General features: G+C 34.5%; 3 protein-coding genes across 5 annotated transcripts; 2 read left to right on the forward strand and 1 right to left on the reverse strand.

Moving 5' to 3' along the window:
* Positions 1 to 585: 585 nt before the first annotated feature.
* On the forward strand, positions 586 to 11,695 carry LOC126673215 (5'-3' exoribonuclease 4-like). Of its 3 annotated transcripts, XM_050367243.2 has the most exons (22): positions 586 to 935; positions 1,024 to 1,126; positions 1,236 to 1,312; positions 1,523 to 1,714; positions 1,881 to 2,000; positions 2,126 to 2,188; positions 2,338 to 2,484; positions 2,567 to 2,731; positions 2,860 to 2,937; positions 3,905 to 3,991; positions 4,866 to 4,946; positions 6,610 to 6,705; positions 6,933 to 7,003; positions 7,386 to 7,514; positions 7,624 to 7,700; positions 7,790 to 7,830; positions 7,925 to 7,999; positions 8,611 to 8,762; positions 8,871 to 8,975; positions 9,052 to 9,127; positions 9,619 to 9,701; positions 10,451 to 11,695. In XM_050367243.2, exons 1-22 carry the CDS (start codon positions 729 to 731, stop codon positions 11,148 to 11,150), a joined length of 2,925 nt encoding a protein of 974 aa, XP_050223200.1. In that variant the 5' UTR covers positions 586 to 728; the 3' UTR covers positions 11,151 to 11,695. The 3 variants fall into 3 exon arrangements, with proteins under 3 accessions (XP_050223200.1, XP_050223201.1, XP_050223202.1); XM_050367244.2 differs by lacking the exon at positions 6,610 to 6,705; XM_050367245.2 differs by lacking the exons at positions 586 to 935; positions 1,024 to 1,126; positions 1,236 to 1,312 and having other exon boundaries at positions 1,603 to 1,714; positions 1,813 to 2,000.
* A 644-nt stretch (positions 11,696 to 12,339) lies between these two features.
* On the reverse strand, positions 12,340 to 13,134 carry LOC126673227 (uncharacterized). Its single transcript, XM_050367296.2, has one exon. The coding sequence runs from the start codon at positions 13,004 to 13,006 to the stop codon at positions 12,425 to 12,427; it is 582 nt and encodes a 193-aa protein (XP_050223253.1). The 5' UTR covers positions 13,007 to 13,134; the 3' UTR covers positions 12,340 to 12,424.
* Positions 13,135 to 14,679: 1,545 nt separating this feature from the next.
* On the forward strand, positions 14,680 to 17,412 carry LOC126671469 (probable transcription factor At3g04930). Its single transcript, XM_050365236.2, has 2 exons — positions 14,680 to 16,132; positions 17,148 to 17,412. Exon 1 carries the CDS (start codon positions 14,818 to 14,820, stop codon positions 16,111 to 16,113), a length of 1,296 nt encoding a protein of 431 aa, XP_050221193.1. The 5' UTR covers positions 14,680 to 14,817; the 3' UTR covers positions 16,114 to 16,132; positions 17,148 to 17,412.
* The last annotated feature ends 3,280 nt before the right edge of the window (positions 17,413 to 20,692 follow it).

Below are 20,692 nucleotides of genomic sequence, written 5' to 3' on the forward strand. Positions count from 1 at the left end.
AAAATTAAACTAACAATATACTAAAATTATACTAACAATATACAAATTCTCTAGTTCATTACCAATTATACTGGAAAATACATGTAAAACAAATTATACATGTTATCAACTAGAAAATATATATAAAACTTTATAATCGATATACCGAAAATATACTGAAATTATACCAACAATAAACCAAATACTATTTCGAATTATCTGATTTATAGTTTTAATATTCCGAAATTATACCATAACTATACCAACATTATACACATCGTCTTTTTGTAAATAATTTTCATTTTTTTGTAGTTTTGTAATTAATTTTAAATCATTCGTATTTTTGTAAATAAAAAAAATGTATAGATACTTTTGTAAATATTTTTAAAATTTTAGGTAATTTTGTTATCGTCCCAAAAATTAATACCAAGCCCGGCCCTAAGATTATGAGCTTCGGCGGACCGGGCTGGTTCTCAGACCCATGAATAAGTCTAAGGCAAGGTGCTACATTCATAGCCCGGCCTATATCGAGAGGGCTCAGGCTGCCAGGCAGGTTAGTATAGTAATAATCAATAGCCATATATAAGTCGAATAACGAAAAAGGGTATTATCGTCCATTTCACTCCTTCCATTTCGTACCGACGACGTGAATCGCAGATCTCGAAACCTCTCTCTTTCTTCCCACCAAACCACCGTCTTCTCTTTAATCGAACCGGAGCTTCGAACCAAGACCAGGCCAGAACTCGGCCATGGGTGTGCCAGCGTTTTACAGGTGGCTTGCCGACCGGTATGCACTAGCAATTGTCGATGTAATTGAAGATGAACCTAAAGAAGACATCAATGGCGTAACTAAACCCGTTGATGCCTCAAAACCTAACCCTAACGGTTTAGAATTTGATAATTTATACCTAGATATGAACGGTATCATTCATCCTTGTTTTCATCCGGAGAAAAGGGTAATTAATTATAAATTATTGTTAATTTGATCTTATGTTTAGAGGAGTTTTTTTAATTGACTAATCTGTTGTTTGATGTTTGTAACAGCCGCTTCCTCCGACTTATGATGATGTTTTCAAGTCAATTTTTGAATACATTGATCATATATTCTCAATGGTTCGGCCTAGGAAGCTTCTATTTATGGCAATTGGTAAGAATTGTCAACAATTTATTTTTTTGTTACTTTTTGTATCTATTCATGGAGAATGGCTCAGTGAAGTTATTTATTTTGGCTCAGCGAAGTTATTTATTTTTTGTAGATGGAGTTGCACCTAGAGCTAAAATGAATCAGCAACGGTCTCGTCGGTTTCGAGCTGCTAAAGATGCTGCCGAAGCAGTAAGAATTTTTTGTCATTATCATATAATTTAATTTGAAAGAATTGAATTCTATTATCCTAGTAACTATAATACTTCCTGGACATGATAATTGACTGAATAGAATAGGATTTTAACTGAAATCTTATAGGTTTAGACTTTCCATATCGAGTAGTTTTCAATAGTGGTTATCTTGCTTAGTGTATTGCTTTTTATTTTTCTGATGTCTTAGGAAGCCGAGGAAGAAGGGCTCAGAAAAAGATTTGAGGCTGAAGGGAAGCTGTTATCCCGTACAGAAAAGCCTGAAACATCCGACTCTAATGTTATCACGCCCGGTACTCAATTCATGGCTGTGCTCTCAGTCGCACTTCAGTATTATATACATATGAGGTTGAACCACAGTCCAGGATGGAGGTATACAAAGGTGTGACTGGTGTTATCCTTTCCCCCAGTTAGTCCCTTCTAAGATCGGATCATTCCTTGCCTGTGGAGTAATCCCTTCTTTATTTCTTTTTTCGATAGACGTCTGGCTTTCAGGATTCTTTGTCTCTAAATTTAATTATGGCGATGCATTGGGTAATTATTTGAAGGTTATTCTTTCTGATGCAAATGTTGCCGGTGAGGGAGAGCACAAAATTATGTCGTACATAAGATTACAACGTAACTTTCCTGGTTTTAATCCGAACACACGCCATTGTCTATATGGTCTGGTAAGCTTTTTCTAATCTCTAATAATGATTATCTCATCACTTTGACAATATCAATTACTTTCCTGGCATTTATTTATTATTCAGGTTTTTTTAATTTCTAATTTTATTTATTTTATCTTAACCAGGATGCTGATTTGATTATGCTGGCTTTAGCAACACATGAAATTCACTTTTCAATATTGAGAGAGGTTAGAGGCTCGTGACTTTATATGTGCATTTCATGATTCCAGCTCATTTTGTGCTCTTGGTTTATCCTTTTCTGGACATGCTCATGGTTAATTTTCTTTCGTTTGTTGACATGCTCATGTTTGATCTCAATATTCTATTTAACTTGTAGATGGTCACATTTCCTGGGCAACAAGAGAAGTGTTTTTCCTGCGGTCAATCTGGCCATCTCGCTGCTGATTGCCCTGGTAAGTCAGGGGATAACCCTCTGGATTGGAATGCACCAGATGATGCCCCAATTCACAAGAAGAAATATCAGGTTGGAGAGGAGATGCTTAAGAACTGATTTTTTTTTTGTCTAACCCATTGAATAATATTAAACTGCATCACTGTCCTCACAGTTCCTCCACATTTGGGTGTTGCGAGAATATTTGCAATATGAATTGGATATTCCAAACCCTCCATTGGAGATCAACTTTGAGAGAATACTGGATGATTTTGTGTTCATGTGTTTCTTTGTTGGCAACGATTTCCTTCCGCATATGCCAACATTGGAAATTAGGGAGGTAAGCCAGCAGGCAGGAGCTGTCACTCTAAGGAATTGCATTTTCTAAGCCATGATATGTTTTTTTTATTTGTTTTTAATTCCACAACATTGCTTGCTTATAATTGTTTGCAACCTATGTTTCTTCAGGGTGCTATTAATTTGTTGATGCACGTATACAGAAGGGAGTTTTCTGCAATGGGTGGTTATCTTACTGATGCGGGTGAGGTAATCTTTATTTTTTTTGACGTCATCTGTAGGGCTTCTAGATTGTGGATAATGGATATTTTTTCTTTGGAAGTGGTTTATGTTTTCTCCCCTTAATATGTTCAGCACTAGATACTATAGCTAGTCGCTATCAATAGATAGGTCCTGGTTTCATTACCTTTTTTTCTCATTAGGATTAGATGCATGCAATATAAATAGCGAATCTTATAGTGACAATGTTAAGGTTAATACTGAAGCTTCATTTATTCTTTTTAGTAGGTGTGTTCATGATTTTGTTGGGTAAAAGTACTGCTCCGATATATATATATATATATATATATATATATATATATATATATATATATATATTATTTATTCTTTTTAGTAGTAGGTGTGTTCATGATTTTGTTGGGTAAAAGTACTGCTCCGATATATATATATATATATATATATATATATATATATATATATATTTATGTTTTAATTTTTTGAGTCTTGAAAACTTCTATTTAGAAGAAAGTACAGGTAAATTGACGCCTTTCTAAATAGTAGGTTCAAAAAAGCAGTTTAAAATTTTAAAAATTATTCAATCTATTAAATTTATTTTTTTCCAAACGTCAAGTGCCGTTTTTAAACTTAGTAAACTTCATGTATAGAGTAATGATAGAATTTGAACCATTTTAATTTTGCTGTAGCTTACTCAACATTTTGTTTTTGGGGCTATAAACTATAGTTAAACATTGCAAGAATGGCTTTAAACTAGTTCTTGAAAATCTTTTTTTTTTTTTATAGTTTCTTTGCATAAGCTTTGTCAATTTCGTTGGACTCATGAGAATTTATCCTGTAAATTTTCTGCTGTTTTGGGCATATTACAGATTCCAAATGCTATGATATATTCTCAATTCATATATGTTACTTCCAGTGGCATTGTTTTGTGCTGTATTATATGTTCAAATGCGATAATAATGGTCTAATTTTATATGGACAGGTTAATCTAGATAGAGTTGAACATTTTATCCAGTCTGTTGCAATTTATGAAGAACAAATCTTTCAAAAAAGGACTCGTATACAGCAGGTGCATTCCTTTTTCATGTTCTGATGTCATTCACAAGAGCTATTAGTCATATGTACAAAATTTGTGAAATTTGGAAGAAGCACGTTAAGTAATTGAAATCTGTCATGTCTTGCTTCTTTAATGTACCGTGCGACGTACCTGTGCATTGCAGCAGGCATATTTGATACGCCTATTTGAATCAAATATTATAGTATTTCCGCTTTCATGTTATTTATATTACTTTTATAGAGTCTGTTCACAAAATGATTTAGCCCACTGTCACGATGGTATCCAATAGAATCGTACTCATTTTATTCAATCTTAATTACTATAATTGATGATTAGCATATCATGCCATTCCTTTAATCAAATAGAGTCCTCATCACAAGCTCCTTTTTTTCAAGTCATAGGACAATATTAAACCAAAACATTAAAAATAATTGATCTGACTTTGAATGCAATTAATTGTTTTGAAATGAAGATATGAAGTTATTCATTCACAAAGTGAGATGGCTTAATTTAATTCGATACTTGGGTTGGAACACTCCATGCTTGTTATTACTTACTAATGACATGTGTTTAGCTGTTGATGCTACATGTGTTTCATTTTTAAATATTCCATATAATTTTTATGTCACATGTGCATTTCAAACTTTACTAAGCCCCTATGTCTCTGTTAGAGAAACAGTTACAATCCATTTATTGAAGTTAGAGAAATAGCGGCAGGTAAAGAGTTCATTTACATTTATTAAGATAGGAGAAATAGTAGGGAAAAGAGTTTTGTCTTTATAGTTTTCATTATAATGCGGTATCTTTTATTTCCTGTCCTTTTATTCTTTTCATTTCAAGTACATTAACCCTTTTTTCAATACTTGTGCTATTTAATTTATTTCAGTATTTCGAGAATAATGAGGAGGCGAAACTCAAAGCAAGAAGAGAGGTCTCTGAAGAGATGCAAACACCTGCTGCAGACAAGGTTTGTGATGATAATAATTTGTTGCTCGGATGCACTCTCAAAATTAAGAAATGAGATAACTATTATTGAGTACAAGAATTTGTTTAGATTTTTAAATAGATTTACAACTAAAGCAATTAGCCAGTTTTGTTAAAAGCACCTGCCTTGTGCGCTTGCAGCGCACCTTTAATGAAGCGCACACGTTTTGGTGTAAGCGCTGCGAACAAAGTGCAAAGTGCTTTATTAAATTGGTTTCTTTTATTTCTTAAGATATGAAAGGATAAAATAGTATTTGAAAATACTCTCTAAGTCCATAGTTGATTGGCTAATATCTAAAATACCTTTAATTGAATTAGTTCTAGTCAACTAAATTTAATTGATTATGGTTTTAATAAGAACAACAATAACGATTTTTGATAGTGCCAATATTAAAATAGTTTTATATGTTTTTATGAGTTGTTTTGAATCACCATTTTAATAAAAGTGCATTGGATTGATGAATGAATCATTTAATAAGAGTATTTTAGATAGGTGTAAGTCAAATAAATAAGCCTATCAATTGTGGATGGAGGAAGTACTAATTAAGTCAAATAATGTGTTTAATTTAAATCATAAAAGCTAGGATAAACATTTAAGGGTTCTTGATATTTCTTTTGTTTCCATCTCTTTTTTTTTTGTTTACGTTGGTGAGAGATACTTTAGGCTGCATTTCTCTGTATTAAGAACCAGGGACAAACTCTGAACCCAGTAGAATCACAAGAAATGTAACCAACTTAGGATAGTCAGCTGCAAATTCAAATGGCTTTACCTCACAACTTCAACTCAAAGATCTTGAGCGTGACTGGATTATAATGAGATTGATGTTGAAGGATATGAATCTAATCATTCATGAGGAACTATGTGTTGAGGACTGGGGGTTAGATTCTAATAATGAGTTTAGTTTGAGAATATTAGTTAATTATTAGCTTTAATATTAGATGTTTAGACTCAATCTTTATTCCTAATGTCAGAGAGATTTTCTGTTAAGGCTATTGAGTTTTCTATTATCATGCGAGTTGATTTTTCACAAGTTTAGTAGTTATTGCCTCATTGGAAATTGGATTTGTTAAAGAATTATGTTTTTAGCACATTATTTTAATAGTATTTAGTTCTATTAATATCTTATCCCTTGCTTCATTCAAGTGAGCATTTTTTTTTGCACAATACACCTTCCTTAAGAATTGGAAAGGTCTATCCCTTCAAGTGAGCCTTTCACTTTTAATTGCACTGCAATTAGCAATTGCTTCACACATGAGTCTTTTGGCCATAGATGTAAAAGTCAGCCGTGTTCAGTTTCACCCAGGAGACAATGGCAAATTTTTGCTCGGTAGTTGGTACCAAGGTACAATTTTGCAGAGTTGTGATTTTGAAAGCACCATCCTATTGACGATGCAATGCATGATTTTCTATATAAAGCTAAATCCAAATTTGAATAATTCTGTTTGCTTTTGAGGTTTGAGTTCCTCTGTATTAATTGTAATTTGCAAAAAGCTACTTGTTTTCTTGCGACATATTATGTTGTGATCCAAGGTGGGTCAGTTAAGGACAAGAGCATCCCATTTTTAGTCCCCTCATGTTGGAGCATGTTGCTATTTTACTTATACACTGATTTGAAAATTTCTTTCTCTTATAATTTTGATTCCAGGTTAAGTTAGGGGAGCCTGGTTACAAAGAAAGATACTATGCTGAGAAATTTGGTCTAACAACTCCTGATGAAATCGACAAAGTTAGAAAAGACGTGGTAAGTTAATTTTTTAGTAAGAAGCGATTATGTGCAACTTCATTTTTTATGTTAGACCTTGATCGTCTGCTGTAGCTTTGGCCTGTCCTTCCCTTTTCCAAAACCAAAATAAGAAAGTTTTTTAGCTCACTTTTTGTTATTCCCTTTCTATTTCTATAATTTTTCCGAATGACGATTCAAGTACCAGTGCAGACTTCAGAATAAGTATTGATAGTTGTTTGGTGCAGGTTTTGAAGTATGTAGAAGGTTTGTGTTGGGTTTGCCGCTATTACTACCAAGGTGTTTGCTCTTGGCAATGGTTAGTTCAATTGTGGCTTAAATTAACATAACCGGATTTTTGACTTGTAAATGTACCTTTCCTGCATCGATGTCTTAAGTAAATACATCTGAACACTCTTTATGATGTACAAATTGTAATGACATGGTTAAGATTCCTTTTGGAGCTTTGGTAAAAATCTGAGAAAAGAAAAAGAGGGATAGTACTTTTAGCTGAATTTAATTTTAAGTAGTTCAATCCTTTTTTTGTTCTGGTTTTTGCCTGAGCTTTAAGGTAAATATGACTTCCCTTCTAGAACATGCAGTATGCAGTGCTAGAAGTCCTGAATAAGATTTTAACCACTTTGGAAGCACATTGTTAATATTCTGACTCAATTGATACTACTTGCTTTCTCTTTCTTCAGGTTTTATCCATACCATTATGCTCCATTTGCCTCTGATCTGAAGGGTCTTGCTGAATTGGAAATAACCTTCTTTTTAGGAGAGCCATTTAAACCCTTTGATCAGCTAATGGGAACCCTACCAGCTGCAAGGCATGGGCACTCTCCCACTTTCACTCCCCCTCCTTTGCTTATGTCATTGTTTTGTCCTATACAGAGTTTTCAATTGATATGTTCTGACTGAAAATGGGGCATGCTGCAGTTCTAATGCTCTGCCAGAAGCTTATCAGAAATTGATGACCGAACCTTCATCGCCAATTTCTAATTTTTTTCCCTCAGGTAGTTTTGATTTTATATCATTAATCAACTTTCTTTTTTGTGAAATGCCTTGGTATCGCAAAATTTCTCAGACTGCTTTTTATGGGCAGAGTTTGAGATTGACATGAATGGAAAACGCTTCGCCTGGCAGGTTAATATTTATCTAACCAGCATGTTTTCTGAGATTGCTATTATTTGCAATTGGAGTAATATAAGTTTTCTTGCATTACTTTGTTGGAATTCAGGGAATTGCTAAATTGCCATTCATAGATGAGAGGAAATTGCTTGGCCAAACAAAGAAACTTGAAGGCACTTTAACGGTCTGAATCATGTGCCCTAAATTATTAGTTTATTGTTTTGATTTGATACTGTTCTTCTATGTATTCAGCTATATAAAGTTCTGGCTTTTACTGTGCAGTTTAGTTGCAAATAGAAGCTAGTATATCATCATGCACTCCTATGTAATGGCCATTTTAGTGGAGGATTGTTTTTCATGTTCAGATGTTAAAATTTTGATGTTTTCAGCCAAGCTTTTTAACCAGTATGTAAAAACTGTCTGTTTAAGTATCCAATTATGTTTTGAGAGATTACTAATTGGAGTTGGAGAAACATTAGTTAGACAAAAAACCTTCAGTGTTACTTCTATTTATTTCAGGTTAAGAAGACGAGTGCTCCATGTATATGGAAAGCTTCAATTTTTTGCTAAAGTTAGATACTGTTAATATAAGTAAATTTTTGAAAAAAGATGGAAGCTGTCGACATACTTTTTAGATTGTGGTATCATGTGATATTTAGTAGCAAAGCACCGCTGCATTAGAAGATGGTGGCAAGCCTCTTTCATGAATTTCACTTTAAATGATTTCTTGATGTCAGCATATTTGTGTGGATATGGATTCCGGCAGTGCTAAAATTTTACATTGGTAATTTGCAGGAGGAGGAACGGCGCCGAAATAGTGTTATGTTTGATTTACTTTATGTCCATCCTGCTCATCCTATGGCTGCACAAGTCATCTCATATTATAAAGGTTATTTTGGCTTACCATCATCTCAAAGATTAGCTTGGACAATAGACCCAAACGCCAGGTTAGTTGATTTCTATGATAATTGATCATTGAGTTGAAATGCTTTTGCTCACTTTCGTGGAAAATGTTTACTGTGTTTTGGAACTCATTTATTAGCATCATGTTGCAGTGGTGGGATGAATGGATATATTTGGTTATATGAGAGGAATGGATTGAGGAGTACAATCACTTCCCCTGTCAATGGATTGCCCAGTATAGAACGTAACCAAGTGTTGTAAGTTCTCTTTTGTTAATTCTGCTTTGGGAAATTGATGTTCAATTTCATCATGCTGAGCATTCTTGCTTTGCAGAAATGTCGCATATCTTAACCCTGCAAATCATAGACACATTCCTGAACCTCCCAGTGGCGTGATCATGCCTGAAAAGGTACATGCTTGTAAATTTGGTCAGTTCATGTTGTTTTGGATTTGAAAAGCTCCGGTATGACCGATCATCTGGACATTGCTTCTGCCAATGCACAATATGAAACGAATAATAAAACAATGAATACATTGGATGTTGTGTCCTTTACACTAGAAATAATTGGAGCTGTGAACTGTACATTTGTGTATATTTTTCTCTGGCAGATGATGGAACAATGCTCTATGTTTGTAAATATATTTTGGTTAATCAGAAATTGCATGTTCTCAACATTTTGTTGGGCATTATGTTGACATTTTTTAATGTTGGGTAATCTGAGATGCAAGTTTCTTAATTGAGTGTATTCCTTGACAGATTTTAGTCTTTGGAAACTCTGCATCCCAAAGTATTGGACATGAGTTTTATCTGAAAGAGCAAGGATGTTTACATACAGTTTTTACTCTGCGTAGCATTATCAATTGTTCATTTCCATTTTTGATGTGTGATTTTGATTGCAGATTGTAAAAACTACAAATGTTAAACCATTCCCCACGTTATGGCATGAGGATAATAGTGGTCGGCGCCAGCAAGGCAGAGAAAGGTATAATTGTTAGTCAGCATGAAATGATAGATTTTGCATGGGCACAGACTGTTTCTTCCTCCCCGTTAGCATCTCTTGTTAGAGATGTGGATGGGATTATGAGCTTATTTGATTTTTTTTTCTTTGAACAATGGTCACACTTAATGAGCCGGTGTAGTGCACCCTGCATAGTAATTGATTTTTTTTTTCTATTACTAGATTTAAGTTAATAATGTTCCGAGTCGAGTTTGTGACAATTTCAAATCAAGTTTTACAGCTCTTAAACTAATATGCAACTCTGCGGGAATGAACCCAAAGTAAGGTTTTCTATCTATATGGTTGGTGAAGTGAAAATTCCATAAGCTGTCAATTTGTCATCAAAAATCAATACCTTCTATAAAGTAGTTTGAAAAATTTAATTTGGAGTGACATGAGGTGTCATCAACTTGAGTGTAGTATTATTGAGGCTGCTTGTGTTTTACAGATGAGAGTAGTGTCAAATTGAATAGTTTGCATTTCAAGTAACTTAAGAGTAGCTCGACTTGTTTAAACCCTTTACTGGGGGAAGAGGCGACAATTATAATAGTTTTATATTTTCTTTAAAGAACGTACAGTTGGTAAGGTTGCTTGACAAACTGAAAAATATGCTAATTGTGTTATATCGTTATTTTTTTAATCACAATTTTAGTTCTCATTTGGATTAATGAAATAAATTAGAGCTACTCGCTTAGCCCTTGGGCGTGTTTTCTGAAATGCACGTCTATTTACAGGTCTCAAGTACCACGAGCAATAGCTGGCCCTTTATTGGGTGAGGCAGCTCATCGTCTTCTCAAGAACACACTTAATATCAGACCTAATGGTTCACCTTCCAAAACTTTTGAGCATCAGCCATATAGTAATCTCCCAGGCCATCCTACATATAACAGACCTAGACCAGCTGGACCTTCTGGTTATGGAAGGGGTTACAGTGGTGAGCCGAACAGTTATTATGGTAACCAAAATAACCAGCACGGTCTGATGAATAATCCTAGACCTATTCTGTTGGCAAATGGTGTGTCCAACAACCGAACCAACTTTAGGGCGGCTCATGATAGGGGACAATACTATGACCAGTACCATGATGGGATGTCTACTTTGAATCTGGAAGAGAATGTCAGAAGCAGGTCTCCGGCAGTAATGTCACAGCGCATACAAAATACAGGATACAGTCCGAACGCACATCAGCAGTTTGGGCAGAACATGGGCCCTCTTCCATCACCGCCCACCAAATGGATCGGTAAAGCTGAAGGAAATGCTGAGCTGTACTTCAGACAAGAAATAGCCCAAAGGGTTGCACATGAGAAGCAGACTTATCAGGTCAGGACACCATCAATTCAGGAAAGGCCAAATCATCAACAAATCTCAGCGCTAAATCATCAACAAATCTCAGCGCTAAATCATCAAGAAATCTCAGAGCTAAATCATCAATAATATATTCGATTTGGCTAAAAATGTTTTGTGCTAGAGGTGTTCCTGTTCAGCAGCAAAAGTGCGAGTTCTCCACTTAAGAGCAAGATTTTGAAGAACTTGCCCGTCGGGGTGAACAAATAGCTGTTCCTGCAATGTACCCGGTACCTATTTGCCGTTTTATTTTGGAGTGATAAGGTGCAATGACGAGGACATTATAGCAATGACGTGGGCATCGTAGCAGATATTTCATGTTTCTGAATTTCTCATTTGCCGGAATGTGAGAAGTGTTTGATATTGTTCCGATGGTGGTTCGGTTTGAGTCAGTAGAATACTTGCTCCCTCCCAGTAAGTATTTCGTTGGAGGAAGTGTTTAAATGTATCTAATGTCATAGATGATGTAATTAGTTACCAACACAATCTGCCTCTAGTATTTTTTTTATTCTCTCGTGCACTCTTATTTCAATCTTCATAAAGGAAATAAACTTTCATTTGTCAGCTGTATGTAAAACAGATTTAACAGTATTGGAACATTCTTACTGAGGCAGATCTGTCAGCTTCAAGCTCTAGCTTGTGTGTTCTTGTGCAGTTATTGCATCAGGTTTTGGACAATTAGTATGCTGCTGTTGGTATCATTTTTGATTTTGCACATGAATGATCAGGTTTCTTCTTCAACAACTGAATGAACATAGATGCCTTAAATCCCTTAATCTTCTTAAGGCATCGCTTGGTTGGAGGTAACTATGCTCAGAAAGTAGAACTTTTCCGAACGTAATATTTACGGTTCACTTGGTTGTCTTTTAAAAAAATACTTTCTTTCTACAAGTGAACTGAACCTAGGTAAGTTTTATAGTATACTATTAACTTTATATTTAATTATTCTAATTAATTAATGAGATTAGTGTTTTCAATCTTCAATAAATAAAAATAAAATTTAACTTTCTGAAAAGTTAACAAGTGAATAACACAAACATATTAATTACTTTTTGATAAATAATTATACATCGCAACAACGGTAGTGCCACGTCCTTTGTTAATGAGACGTTGCAATATTAGGATGATAATTAAATATTTTAATATTGTAAATATTCATTATCTTATTGTAAAAATGACACAAACGACTGCGTAGAATAAACACTCATTTGAATAATAATTTCTTCTCAAAAAGAGCAATGTGAAAGTATATAATTCTGAAGGAAATAAGACCTAAATATGAGTTGAATCTATTTGCAAGTATCATAATTAAAAACTAAACACAATACAATAAGCAGAATACAGAAAAAAGAAATTTCTGATCATCATTGTAAAAAATAGCCAGACAAGAACAAAGCAAAGAACAAAAACAAGGAGCCATATATCAAAATAGCCTTCTGCCCAGAAGTAAGCGAGTTACCTCCCAATCCGAACTGCTGATTCTGAGCAAAACCAGCAATCTCAACACTCTTACTCACAAAGAAACTCTTAGCAGCTCCGCAAGTCGGACATCTCCAATCCTCCGGCAGCTTCTCAAACTGAAATCCGGGAGCAATTGGGTATGATGGGTCACCCGCAGATTCATCATATTTGTACCCACACGATCTGCACTCGTAAATACCAGTGTTCAACACGGCAAATTTCTCCTCCATCCTCCTCTCATCAAATGTCTGCTCCGTCTCCGCCGCTTCGGGTGGCGCCTCAGTTAGTGGCGGCGGTGGAGGAGGAGTAGTGGGCTGGTCGGAGATGGGTGGTTTGTCTTCTTTGGAGACATCAATGGAGTGAAGTACAAAATGGGGTTTATGGAGAGAAAGAAATGGGGATTTGGTGAGGTAAATTTTGGGTTTTGGAGGTGAGATTTGGGAGAAGTGGAATAAAAAAGTGGGTCTTGTAGCTGCACAAGCCATTAACAATCTAATTTGGTTATGTTCTCCGTGTGCAATTGTAATTGTAAGAGAGTTAGTTAGAATTAGTGTTTGTGGGTGGAGGAGGATCCATTGTAAGGCATATGCTGTTATTTGGAAGGAAACTAGGATAAGGTGGGGGAAGGTGGTTCCAAGGCAATCAATTTTTCTCCATAAGGAAAAGTTTTCTTCATGGTTCCTCAAACTTTACTAAATTTGCTTTTCCATATTTCAACTTTTTTAGTCTTTCAATTGCTTTAAGCTGAACTCCTGAAATTTTGCACTTATTCGCATGATTTGAGTAGCAATTTGCTCCTTCAACTTGTAAGTAATAGCAATTAGAAAATTTTATAGGCAAATTAGTCATAAAATTGCTGGTTATAGTCAATTAATTCGATTTGACAAATTAGTTCACAAATTGAGGAGGCAAATTGCCAATTGAAAGGCTTATAAATTGAGGAGGCAAATTGTAAAAATGAAATTAATTGATCATGATTATCAACTTTATGATTAGTTTGCCCAAAAAATTAATGTATGTGCTAATTAACTATTAATTAAAAAACTAATTATCTATAGTCACTATAGTATAATGAGTTTAAATTTTATATAATAATTACATCATTTAAAATAATTAAATATATTATATTATGCTAAAACAATATATTTATGTATGATAATTTTATTTAATTACTTAGTAAATAGTATTAATTACCAACTGTTGATTTCTTAAAAATGAATCATTATATATAGACATCGGTTTAAGATATAATAATAAATAACAACTAATTATATTCATTTACTAAATACTTAAATAGTAGTTCATTTTCAACAACTCAAATTTTATTTTTAAAAAGGTTGATTCAAAACATCTATTTTAATTATTTAGCATATTTAAAATCAGATGATTTTTATTCAAAAATATTAAAAAAAATTCAAAGTAGTAAATTTGAGAAAAGAATTACCTAACTTTGTATTACAAATTAGGCTTAATTACTTAAAAAACCTCCACCTTGTAATATTTTTTCGTTTATACCATGACCTAGGAAAAAGTTCATTTGTACCCTTTTTTTGATTTTTTGTTTTCAACTCTACCCTAAAGCACTGAATTGAACTTTATTTATTTATAAAAAATTAAAATAATCCTTCATTTTTTAACTTATTTGTATTTTTTCAAATAGAAAAAAGATGATATAACCCTTCTATTTAATTATTTTTAATATTTTCATCATATAATTAATTAAATTGTCAAAAAATAAAATTTTGGGGTACAATTGAAAACGAAAAATCAAAAAAAGGGTACAAATGAACTTTTTCCTAGGTCAGGGTATAAATGAAAAATTGTTTCAAGGTGGGGATTTTTTAAGTAATTAGGCCTACAAATTAATAAATTTAACAAAACTTGAATATTATTGACATAATTTGGCTTAGCTTGTTACCGTCCACAAACGACATGTCATTTAGTAGGTAATTACTGTCAGCCATTCCCCGTCCGGATTCACCGCAATCACACAACGGAAACAACGCCAGGAATAATAAAGTCTTAGCGCGTAGACAACACGCACCGAAGTTAGGAAGTGGGTAAACGAGTCCCCCTCCCATAAAACTCTCTACCACGAAAACCAACCCGGAAACCCAAACCACCCTTTTTGTTTAAACCGAGTCCAACACGCAAAACAAACCAACGAATCCTCGTGATGAACCCACACGCCACACCCCCCAACCCAAAATTAACCAACCACCCCTCCTTTTTCCTCTCTCTCTCTCTACACTAAAAAAAAACTAACCCCTCTCTCTCTAAAATAAACACTTTTTTTATGGCCTCTGAGCAAGACGACGCCGTTTTCGACCACGATCACGACCTCGAAGACGACGACGACGAGTCCTTCCAGTCTCAGGACGACGATGACGATCTCGAGAACGACAACGACGTCATAATTGGCGAGAACGAGAACGAAAACGACGACGTTTTACCTGACGACGAAGACGAAGAAGAAGAGGAGGACGTTAATTCTGTTTCTCCTTCTACTCCTGTTCTTCCGCCTGTTCCCGTCGCGCTTCCGTCCGCTTCTCTTGTCACCATCGCTGCCGTTCCTAACGGTGGTGGCTCCGCCGCTGTTGACCACGGGCCTTCTCTCTCCCTAGCGTCAACTCCTCCTGAATCAAAACGTCAGCGCGTGGAGACCACGCTCGTCGTTCACGAGAAGAAACCGCTGCCTCCTCCGATGGATGACTCATCGCGACGGTTGTTTCAGCGGTTGTGGACCGACGAGGATGAAATTGAGCTGTTACAGGGTTTTTTTGATTACACGATGCAAAGAGGAAGCAATCATCATGATACGACGATGTTTTATGATCAAATCAAGTCGAAATTACAGCTTGATTTTAATAAAAATCAGCTGGTTGAGAAATTACGGCGGTTAAAAAAGAAGTACCGTAATGTTCTTAATAAAATTAGCTCAGGTAAGGAGTTTTCCTTTAAAAATCCTCATGATCAAGCTACTTTTGAAATTTCTCGTAAGATCTGGAGTTCTACGGGTAAAATTTGTGTTGACGACGGTAATTTAGATGATGAGGATGGTGCTAACCCTAACCCTAACTTGAATTTTAATTCTAATTTTAATCATCACCATGCTATTGCTGCTGGTGATGTTAAAATTGAGGATCATCATAATAAGTCAACTACTCCTAGGTCGAAAAAAAGGTCACGTCCTCGTTCTACGGTTGCTACTAGTGTTAAATTTGAAGATAAGCGAATGCCGAGTGATGGATTTGTACCTATTATTGATGTTAATAATAACAATAACAATAGTAATGTGAATGTGTCGGGTTTGATAGAGGAGACGTTGAGGAGTTGCCTGTCACCGTTGTTGAAGGAGTTATTGAGTAATACAATGGCTTCGGGGTCAGGGTCGTCGTGCAGTGGGAGGGGAATTGGGGGATTGGCCATGAATGCAATGCCGTTGAGTTTCGGAGGCAGTGAAATGATGGTCGACGAGAAGTGGAGGAAGCAGCAAATGTTAGAATTGGAGGTGTACTCGAAGCGGTTAGAGTTGGTTCAGGATCAAATTAGAGCACAATTGGAGGATTTGCGATCTATGGGTGGACAATAGCTGGTGATGAAATTTTGGAGTAAGTTAAAAGTATTTATCTCACTGTAATGATGATTTCTTGGTCATTTTGATATTATTTTAGGGGAGTAACTGCAAATTTTTTCTTTCTTTTTTGCTTCTTTGTTGTCGTTTGGGATGGGCCCAGATGGGGAAGGTAGCTGTTATCTTTGTTTTTTTATAACAGTCATTGAATAATGATTTACTAATTATTTAGTAGTGGATAGTTTGTTCTCCCTATAGATATGTCATATTTATACATATATATGGCTTGATGCATAGATTGGAATGACTCTTTTAGAATAAAGAAACAGTTTTTGGCTGCAGTTTTTGTTTTAAATTTCAGTTTTTGAGGTTGTTTACTGATACTTGGTTGTGAAAATAAGTTCTCATGTTCCTACTTCAGGTTATACTGGTATGACTGCAATCTCGGGTTCAATGTTACTTTGCTATGTTCGAAGCGCATCAGCTAGCGTAGTTTGCATAATTGAATTTGATTTATTTGGTGATATCACATACATAAATACTGGTCCTTGCTGAACATAAAAATATACACATGTACTCATTGGATTTTGAATACACTTGTCTTCTCATATGAAGATTAGGTTTTGCAAGTTTGGTTTTGTTCAACAAATTCTAATAGAATGCATGATTTTCATTTAGTAGGCCAGGTTTGTGCAGGGAATTGTTTCCTCATTTATGGCCAAGTTTTGGATATGTATCATTTATCTTTTTCTTCACCTCCCATCACTCTCAATCTCGCAAATGGTGTCGGATTTTTGAGCTAGTTATTGAACTTTTAATGTTGGCCTGTTATTTTATGTCCAAGGTTTGTGCTCCGCATATTATTTGTGTTCTGGCTTGTGCCTACCATACTACCAATTGCATAGCTATGCAAAATCACGTCATAATGTTTGTGAGAGTGTATAGATATATCAGTAACCATTTAGGATTATCAGAGAATAGTGTTATAATTATGTAGAAGCTGTATTTCGTAGAATAAATTTGAGAACTTTGATGATTAGTGTTCTGAACAGATTGAAGCAGGATGAATATTATGATAATCTTACTGGGGAACATGTATGGTATCTGATCTGTACTATAAGAAGGAGCAAAGTTGACAATAATTGCTTGCTCATGGTTTATCTATTGAGTGGCAAGGCAGGCACTGATTTGTTCAGAAGCAATAACTCAGTTTTGTTTTGTTGTTGAAGTTAGGGTGGGGATGTAATCTACGCTGAGTTGAAATGAAATATTATCAATTCAAGCTAGACTCAACTTTAAAATTCAAAATTTGGAATTAGAGTTATATTTTAGGAGCTCAAATTCGAGATCTGTAAAATAATTGAGACTCGAGCTCGATTGGATTATCTGTGTTGAAATTTTTTGAACAAATAATAAGTCAAATTCGAGAGCTTTTTTCAATTATTTTGATGGAAGGGATCAAACTTAGCTAAATTTAACAATCATAGTAGCAATTTGCTCTCTCAACTTGTAAACAATGGGCAATTAATACATAAGTTAATTTTGTTTGCAAATCAATACATGAATTTGGTAATTGTGGGCAATTAGCCCATTTTGACAAATTAATTTACAAGTTCAGGGGATAAATTGCCAATTGAGGGAACAATTAACTTACAAATTGAGGGGGCAAATTGTCCATAATAAATTTGTGTATTGATTTGCTACAAAGTTAATTTATGTGTTAATTGCCCATTGCTTATAAGTTGAGGGAATATATTGCCACATAAGTCAATCATATTATCTAACTCTGTCTCTCGTTGGCATTTTCTTATCATTTTTATTTTTTTTATTCCAAAAGTTACATTATGTTGAGTAAAAATTGGAGTACATTGGTGTGAATCAAATTCTAAAAAAAAAATCAAATTGAACCTAGCATTTGATCTAGTGAACTATAATTGAAACCAATAATAAATTGATTATAGGTGATATTTTTGACGGCGCGGAAATATATTTTGAACACTATTTTACACCTGAGGTTCATCTTATTTCATTTTGCAATATATTTTAGTCAAAATTCAAAAACATTCAAATCTTCAAGAAATTTGAATGTAGAACTTAAACAAGTGCTAAAAAATCGTGAACAGTCGTTAAAGAATTTTGAAAAATTCGACCGCCCGGACCTTCCATTAAATACGATATTTTTAACAACTAGTCCAAGTGCTTCTAACATGTTCTGTGGGACGTGGGAACTGAGCCAGTGGTCTGACGTCCACACTTGAAACCAACCGAGCTAACCCATAATAAATAAAAAAATTAATTAGGTACGATATTATATGAAAATTTATATAATAAAAATAATAAAGTATAAAAAATTTTAAAAATATTTTTTCAGTTATTCGATTAAAGTTTAAAGAAAAAACTATTATTTGATTAAAAAAATCTATTATTATGTGATTAAAAAGTAATCTATTATTATAATCAGTGTTTACAAACCAGGACTGGACCGGCCGGTTCAATCGGTTTGACCGGGAACCGAAGGCTTGTCCGGTCCAATTCTCTGTTCAAACCCGGAAATCCAGTTGAACCTCTTTCAACCGGAAAAACCGCCCAAAATCAAAAACCACTGACCCGGTTGAACCGGTAAAACCGTCCGGTTATCCAACCATGGCAAAATTTCACCTTCAGTAGAGTACGTCTGTGTAAAAAGGAAAATCATCAGCCATAAATTTGTAGGTTCGCAATTACCCAGAAGCAAATATAGGAATTTCTTCAAATTTTAGATGAAAATAAGAAAAATAAACAGCCTTACTATAAGGCAAATTAATCTACTATAAATTTTGGTTACATATTCTATATATACTGTAAAATATAGATGACTGCAGATATAGAAATGACTAATAACATACATGGTATGCTAATGGTCCAACAAGAAATTGGATCACATGAGCTCAGTACATAAAAGAGAGAAGAAGAAGATAGCTGACTAGGAGAGAGAGAATAGAGAATATTTCATATAAATCATGAATTGTGTGCAACGGTTACATTCTCTATTTAACAAACTAATTTGCCAGTTAATGCCAGCTCAACATTACAAAACAGAATTGCATAACGGTAACAAAAGACTTTTAATTAAATGGGCTATGACTAACTGGGTCAATTTAACACACATCAATACCCATTCCTTTAAGGAACCTTGTCCATAAGGTTAACAGCTAGAAATCTCTGTTGTATGTCAAACATAAATTCTCAAGTGGCCTCTTCTCGCAGCTTCCCAGACCACTGTACCAGACCACTGTACCAGTACCTTGGTAGCAGATTGATTTCCTTTCTTCACCATCTTCCTATCCAGACTAGCCACTGGCACTATGAGCACTGGTGGAACTTCAGGCAAGTCATGCACGGAGGTGGTGGAAGTTGGAACAGACTTCTTGAGTCGTGAAATTTACTAGTGACTTAGGTAACCCTTTAATGATGGCTAAAGTGTGCATAGTTGCTTAATCTGACAATAACCAGCATAATAACAAATTTATTAGTGACTTAGGTAACCCTTTAATGAGATCCATGCTTATATATGTCCATATGCCTTTTGGAATAGGCAAAGGTTACAAATTAATTTTGTTCGTCCCTCAGCCGCTGCTGACGGGTTTGGTCGGTGTTCCAGCGTTGATGATGGATTTGGGTGGTGGTCGGTGGAGGTGGAGGAAGAAGAAAATGGGTTTAAAATTAATTAGGGTGAAATATTTAATTATATTAAATTAATTATAAAAAATTAATTTTAATTTAATATCTCACTCTCCAATTAAGGTGCCACATCAGCATAGGGGTGTTTTTGAACCGGGTTTGTCAAACTCAGGGTAAAAGTGATCCGATTTTACTAATTTGGATGTTTTTATACTTTGTACCAAGTTCGGGGGGTAAAGTGATCCTTCGTTCCAATACAAATTATAGATGTACTACAATTTTACAATTATGCAAAATCCATTCATTTGGGGTTTTGGCGTAATTAATGAAAGTTTAATTAGTAAAAATTAATAATGCTTTAATTAATGTTTGGTTGTTATACATGATAAGACTTAAGTAGCAATTTGTCCCTTTCAACTTGTACGTAATGGACAATTAACACATAAATTAACTTTGTTGGCAAATTAATATACGCACTTGATAATTATGGGCAATTAGCCCATTTTGGCAAATTAACTTACAAGTTCAGAGGGTAAATTGCCAATTTAGGATATAATTAACTTACAAATTGAATGGGCAAATTGTCAAAATGAGGCAAATTGCCCATATTCAGCAAATTCGTGTACTGATTTGCTCACAAAATTAATTTATGTGTTAATTACCCATTGCATACAAGTTGAGGGAGCACATTGCCACTTAATCTATAAGATAATATTACCATACATAGTAATAAAATGTGAAGTTTAACTGATATACTAATCCTAAAATTACCGTGGTCTAGTGTTTCAAAATTTAACTAAATGCTAATCCTTTTTATATTGTATTTTTAAAATTATCCTTTTTATTAGCTTTATGTTTTTAATATCAATTATACCTTTAACGAAACCTAATATTGTAATTTTGCATGTCCCCTCTCCCACACTTGTAAGATAGTTAT

This window comes from Mercurialis annua, linkage group LG3 (genome assembly GCF_937616625.2).
Source record: "Mercurialis annua linkage group LG3, ddMerAnnu1.2, whole genome shotgun sequence".
Lineage (NCBI taxonomy): Eukaryota > Viridiplantae > Streptophyta > Magnoliopsida > Malpighiales > Euphorbiaceae > Mercurialis > Mercurialis annua.